This window comes from Telopea speciosissima, chromosome 6, assembly GCF_018873765.1.
Source record: "Telopea speciosissima isolate NSW1024214 ecotype Mountain lineage chromosome 6, Tspe_v1, whole genome shotgun sequence".
Classification (NCBI taxonomy): Eukaryota; Viridiplantae; Streptophyta; class Magnoliopsida; order Proteales; family Proteaceae; genus Telopea; species Telopea speciosissima.
In genome coordinates this window covers 67,951,304-67,956,998 of record NC_057921.1, presented here as the reverse complement: position 1 = coordinate 67,956,998, position 5,695 = coordinate 67,951,304, and the positions used below count along the sequence as shown (strand labels likewise).

At 37.4% G+C, this 5,695-nt stretch overlaps 1 protein-coding gene across 1 annotated transcript; it reads right to left on the bottom strand.

Annotated features, from left to right (window-relative positions):
* Positions 1–2,308: 2,308 nt before the first annotated feature.
* Positions 2,309–5,459, bottom strand: LOC122666089 (WAT1-related protein At3g30340-like). The gene is made up of 6 exons (XM_043862199.1): positions 5,251–5,459; positions 5,068–5,130; positions 4,549–4,665; positions 3,908–4,373; positions 2,601–2,752; positions 2,309–2,453 (listed from the first exon to the last, which is right to left on the bottom strand). The coding sequence occupies exons 1-6, from the start codon at positions 5,445–5,447 to the stop codon at positions 2,309–2,311; spliced, it is 1,140 nt and encodes a 379-aa protein (XP_043718134.1). The 5' UTR covers positions 5,448–5,459.
* Between the last annotated feature and the right edge of the window lie 236 nt (positions 5,460–5,695).

The following is a 5,695-nucleotide window of genomic DNA, read 5'->3' as shown; positions in this document are numbered from 1 at the left end:
GAACGTTGAGCGTCGCCTCGAGTCGAGGCACCTTTAGGGTTTTTGCAACCACGTGGCAGATGACGGCTGGATCAGAAAATCACGCTCAGTTGCCAATTTTTCAGGTCCCATGCGCCAAAAAAGTTACCGTAAAGCAGAACGAACCTAACCCCCCAGGACGCACACGTCCAGGGGAGTGGGGGGCTCGTGTTGGGACATAGGATCGAGGTCACTGAGAACGAGTAAACGAGGTCGTGGAAACAGGTCCCAATCGTAGGCTCGGCGATAACTGGTGCACGAACCCAGCCTCGTGCCCACAATGCATAGCTTGTTGTCCTAGGTGGCAACACGATGGCGAATAAAAGGATAACCTTCGCGGGTTACGTAAGCCACTCCAAGTCTGTCATGGATTGACCCGGTCCTAGACTTCTGCCCACGTCACGCCTCTTCTGGCACGTGGGGAATAATGGATAAACGTTAACTCCATATTATATTTTGTGATGGTCTCACTCCACTCCAGGATTCCAACTTACCACTCCCGGCGTAACTCAAACTCTCCAAAGGGAGGTAACACACGCCCAAATCATCTGAATTCTCATTATTCTGACTATTGCTCAGAGGTCTAACTTAAGCATCATAGTGAGATCACCGGCAACGCCCAGTACTCCCTGATAATCCTTGTCTTGCAAGGAGAACTCGCTCCGAGAGGATTTCTGATGCAACAATATATATCTTTCTTAGTTAAGTAGAAGGACCAATCTGAGAGTGAAGCAAGTTGGGAACGATTGAGACAGTATTACGTTCCCGATGGTCGAGTTGAATGTAAAGCAGCATGTAATTTTTCTTTTTATTATGCTAAGCAAGCCTCAATGGTGAACCGGTCATTCACTACCCTTCGAGTCATGAGAGCACACAATGAAAGAAAAGTAACAAAACCTGCGATGAATAAGGTTCCCCAGGGTTATTACTTTACCAATTCTCGAGGCAAAAAGCTAGACAAGGAAAAATGAAATCAAACCCTTCGTCTCAAGGGGATTGTTCATTTTACTTGAGATAGTAATGCTATTGCCATGGTTGGGAATTTCTTTTCAATTTTTGTAATTGATGATGTTATTGGTTGCATTCTCAAAGAGCTGTGGAAAAGGAAAAAGAATGAGGTGTAATGTTTTCATCATGTATGAGCTTTGCATCCAATTATTGTATGGGTATAGATTAGTGAAATGGTGTTAACTGATAGGATTGGTTTGGATGGAGTCCAATACGAAAAGTGGTCTAACTCCAGCTGTGACAGAGAAAAGAAGAGACAAGATCAGAAGATAGTGGAAAATAGAGTTCTCCATTGAGGGTCATCTTCTACAAACAATATTGATCCAGGTATAACTATTCTTATCAAATCTCTTAATTAAATTTCATGTTACAATGATTCGTCATGTTGATTGAGTAAGTTAATTCTAACATGAGGAGTTTTGGAAACAATGTGATTTGGGTTGCCGAAAGGCAAGTGAAAAGCGAGGAAATATTTGTTTCACAAAGTTTTCCAACTTTGTTTTTAAGACAAAATTTTGTGTGAAGCAATTTTTTCGAAATTGTCCCTCACATGTCTTTCTTTTCGGTTGGAAGGCAACCAAACGTCCTCTCCAAATTCTTTGAGAACAGTTTTCCCTTCCCAATCTTCCAAAGAAAGCAACCAATCAATGCAAGTTTAATTCCTAGGGAATTTTTTTTTTCCTTAGAATACCAAGGGTTTATTGATCTGAAACTTTTAATTAGTCCTTATTTGGGTTTCCCCACATTTCTGGGAGGGGGAAGAGGGGTGGTTTGGGAATCGCACTAGCCCGGCCAAGATATGGTTCTTTTTTCTAAAAAATGCAGGTGATTCAAATAATGTGTTGAAAATAAAATACTAATCTGTTCAGGTTCAATTTGGGTCGGGATCATCACGACAATTAATCTTTTTATTTCTATATTTAGATCATTAGATGTCAAGGAAAGAAAAGAACAAAAAAAATATAATGAGACAAAAATCATAGCTGGTTATGTCTCTCTCTCTCTTCAAATCCATTTTTTTATTTTCTTGACATCCAAACATAACGTCAACATTTTTACCTTGCGATATGAAGCATAAATATATATGGATGAGGCATGAGGTGATATTCACATAACATTTAGGTATCTCTATACCATCTAATTAACATAAATTAATTGACCCGTTAGTGAGGCACTGAGGCCAGAATGACATACCAGTTTGCCACCCATGCATGCATGTATAAAATTAATAATAAATTAACAAAAGTTGTGATCAGGATCGATCACAGGATGTGTTTGTTTGCTATACATGTGTTGCTTGATCTTCTGCTTGCTGATGATGATCTTCTACTCCTTGGGGCTTTGTCATGCAATGACCTTCTCCCTCTTTGCTCTTACCCCACAAAAGAATGTATAGCCCAACAATTATGAGAATAGATCCCAGTATGCTGTCCAAAACCAATGGATATACGCATGAGGAGGTTAATTAGAAATTAATATACAATTTAAATCAATCTATCTTATAATTAACCAATACGTACTCTTATATAAATATTTAAAAAATAAAGACCATATATGTATATATCAATCCTCACCTTCCTATATGAAGTTGTTCATGTAGGATGGAGAAATCGAACATGGCTACAACGATTTGAATGAGGGGACTAAATGCTGCAGTGAAGAGTGGACCCCTTTTCTTGACACACCATGCCATTCCCACAAAGCATAAGCCTGATCCTATCATTCCCTGCACCCCTCCAGATTAAAGTCTCTCTCATTTAATTAATGTTATTAATTAAGCAATTTTTATAAAAAAATAATAATAATAATTAAGCAACTTGAAAGTAGTACACTATGATATGTGACGTTAGAATAATATTTAAATTAATACGTACTAATAATAAACATATTTCTTTTGACCTCAAGGGGGAAGGTACGTTAGCACTCATTAGCAATTACCAACACCTCACAATCAAGAGATCATGAATTCAGCTGAGATGGTAAGGGGATGGGGATAGGGAGGATTTTTATATTATATATACTATGTCATTTATTAATGTTGTGGTTCAATCCTAAATTGTACTGCATGCATGCATGTCTAATTATGAAACATGCATGTATATATGAATGAATTGCACGCGTGCACAATAGCTAAGTTAACTGATAATATAGCAATCTAACAATAGCTATGCATGCCTTATCACTTGTGATCGGTTGTTATAGAACATGATGATGATAGGCATATAATTAATTAATAAAAACAATATTGCACTATTAGATCACAATCAGATAAATTTTTTATATATAGGAGTGTGTGGCCGGAGAGGAAATGCAAATTAATTAAACTTACAAATGAAATTAGTTAAGTCATTAATAATTTAAGAGAGGAGTAGTGATCAGGACGGGACCGGGTACGTAGTGGATGTTCGATCTTCTAGGACATTATGGGAGGGGAGATCAAAGGTTAGCAATTCTACTGATAATGATCTCATATTAAATTGAGTTCACATATTATATACAACATGTAAAATATTTTTTGATAGAATATACATATTAAAATTTGAAAGGGATCAATGGATGGATGGGTACGTACGTTGTATGTGGTTCATTCGTAGAATTATTCTTTTCTACGTATAATAACTCAAATCATTTTTGGTATGGTTATAATAAGATTTTTTGTATATTATATTGTATTGTATTATATATATATATAGATTTTTTTATTGAGACTCTTATAATTAATGTGTTAAATAATTTGAAATATTATTTTTTTTATTTTTTTTAATTATCTATGTTGACCCTACTTGTCCACTCTAGCTAGCTAGCTAAGATGGATGATGCATGGCATGGCATGGCATGTAGTAATGTAATAGTAGGTAGGTAGGTAGGTAGTTGTACTTACAGCATATAAGACAGTCAAGATCTCAACTTTGCCTTTGAGGATCCACATGGAAATGTCCCTGTGAATGAGGAGGCTTAGCACACCAGATTGAACGGCACTGAAGAATAACGTGATTGCGGTGCTAGAATACTGGCATGGGTATTGCTTCCCAATCTTTGCTTGGATAAGGAACCACGATGACCAGCTGATGCTGCCAGCAACCAAAGCTAACGAACCCATCGTCCAATTGTCGGCCCTCTTACTATAGTTTGGAATTGATGATGATGATGATGAACCCGAACCCGAACCCTGTCCCTGTTGGACCAGTTGGTTTGTCTTCGTGTGGGCATAATTAGGTGATGGGTCCGGGTTTGTCGTCACTGGTGTTCCTTTGTAGAGTGTCAGCAACATGGCACCACCAACACACACCACTGTACCTAACGCTTTTGCTCTCCCGCTCTTGCTCTTCAAGTTCATGCTCTCTAACCTGCTCGATATTCGCATGCATGAAGTGTGGGCCGGGTTCATACACATGTTATTAATCAATCTTGTATGTATATATTGTATATAATTAGTCAGCATATATGTATGCAATTAATTGATTTGGTTAATATAAAAAATTGAAGCAATTAATTAATTAAACTTATGAATTAAATCCGCACTTGAATGGTAGAGCCAGTAAGAATGTGATGGCAGGCACCATGTTGATGAAGGCGCAGGAGAAGGTTGCAGAAGTGAATTCGATGCCATAAAGGAAGAGGTTTTGTGTGATGCTTGCCCTAAAAACAAAATAAAAAATAAAAATAAAATAAAAATAAATAAAAAAAAGAAAAAAAGCAGCATGGTACAGAATATATCCAGATTGGTATAAGTTCCCACGTAAAGTTTTGTTAGTATATAAAACGCAACAAGAAACAGTACTCATGATGTCGACATTACTAATTAAAATATAATAACAGAACAAAATTTGTCGGTTATATTATATATCCTCAGAGAACTGCTCTGGAAGGAAAGAAGGATCAGTTGAGGATGCAATTAATAATCTAATTAGACTGATCACTAATGAATATATGCATGAAAGGATGGAATTAAATATGGATTATTATTATTATTATTATTATGTGTGGAGTGAAATTGTGGTGAGAGTGTGGGAAATCAAGCAATTAGTAAGCTTCACCAACCCGACTATTGCACTGAAGAAAAGGTGACATAAGGTGAGAGCTGTAAGTTTTGGTCTGGTTTTCCTACAGCAACAATGCAAGAAAAAAACAAATTAGAGGAAGGAGTAGGTAGTGTAATTAATTAAAGATTTATAGAGATTAATTATAGAGAGATGGGCCAGGCGGCCAAAGGGTTACATATACCTTTCCCAAAAATAGGCAATGGGGGATAAGAAAACGGTGGAGATTGATTGCCGATAGGTGACCAGAATCAGGTGGTTCATTCCCTCCTGAAGCACCTTCTTGAGAAGCACATTTACAACGGCTAAGGCAATATCAATGCCCACCATTGCCAACACTGGCCTCCATTCCTCACACCACTTCTTCTGATGATCAGCCATATATATATGTATATATCCTCTCTCTCTCTCTCTCTCTCTCTCTCTCTCTCTCAACTATATATATGTATTTATAGTCCTGATGATCAATTGATGAATCAGAGGTTTTCTAGCTATATCACAATCACAAGATCGAGATAGATAGAAGAGCAGATGGATGTAGTCGCCGCTTCTTCTTAATTTCTCTCGAGGGGTAATTAAGGTAAGGGTACGTAACCGGGTAAGGATTTGGGACTTGAGAGAAGTGTCTG

What these genes read in the sequence shown, in the direction of transcription:
- LOC122666089 (XM_043862199.1), bottom strand. Translation starts at nt 5,447, where the DNA reads ATGGCTGATCATCAGAAGAAGTGGTGTGAGGAATGGAGGCCAGTGTTG. An exon ending in TTACTGGCTCTACCATTCAA is followed by an intron (nt 4,374 to 4,548) that starts GTGCGGATTTAA and finishes AATATCGAGCAG; the next exon opens with GTTAGAGAGCATGAACTTGA. An exon ending in TCTTGACTGTCTTATATGCT is followed by an intron (nt 2,753 to 3,907) that starts GTAAGTACAACT and finishes GGAGGGGTGCAG; the next exon opens with GGAATGATAGGATCAGGCTT.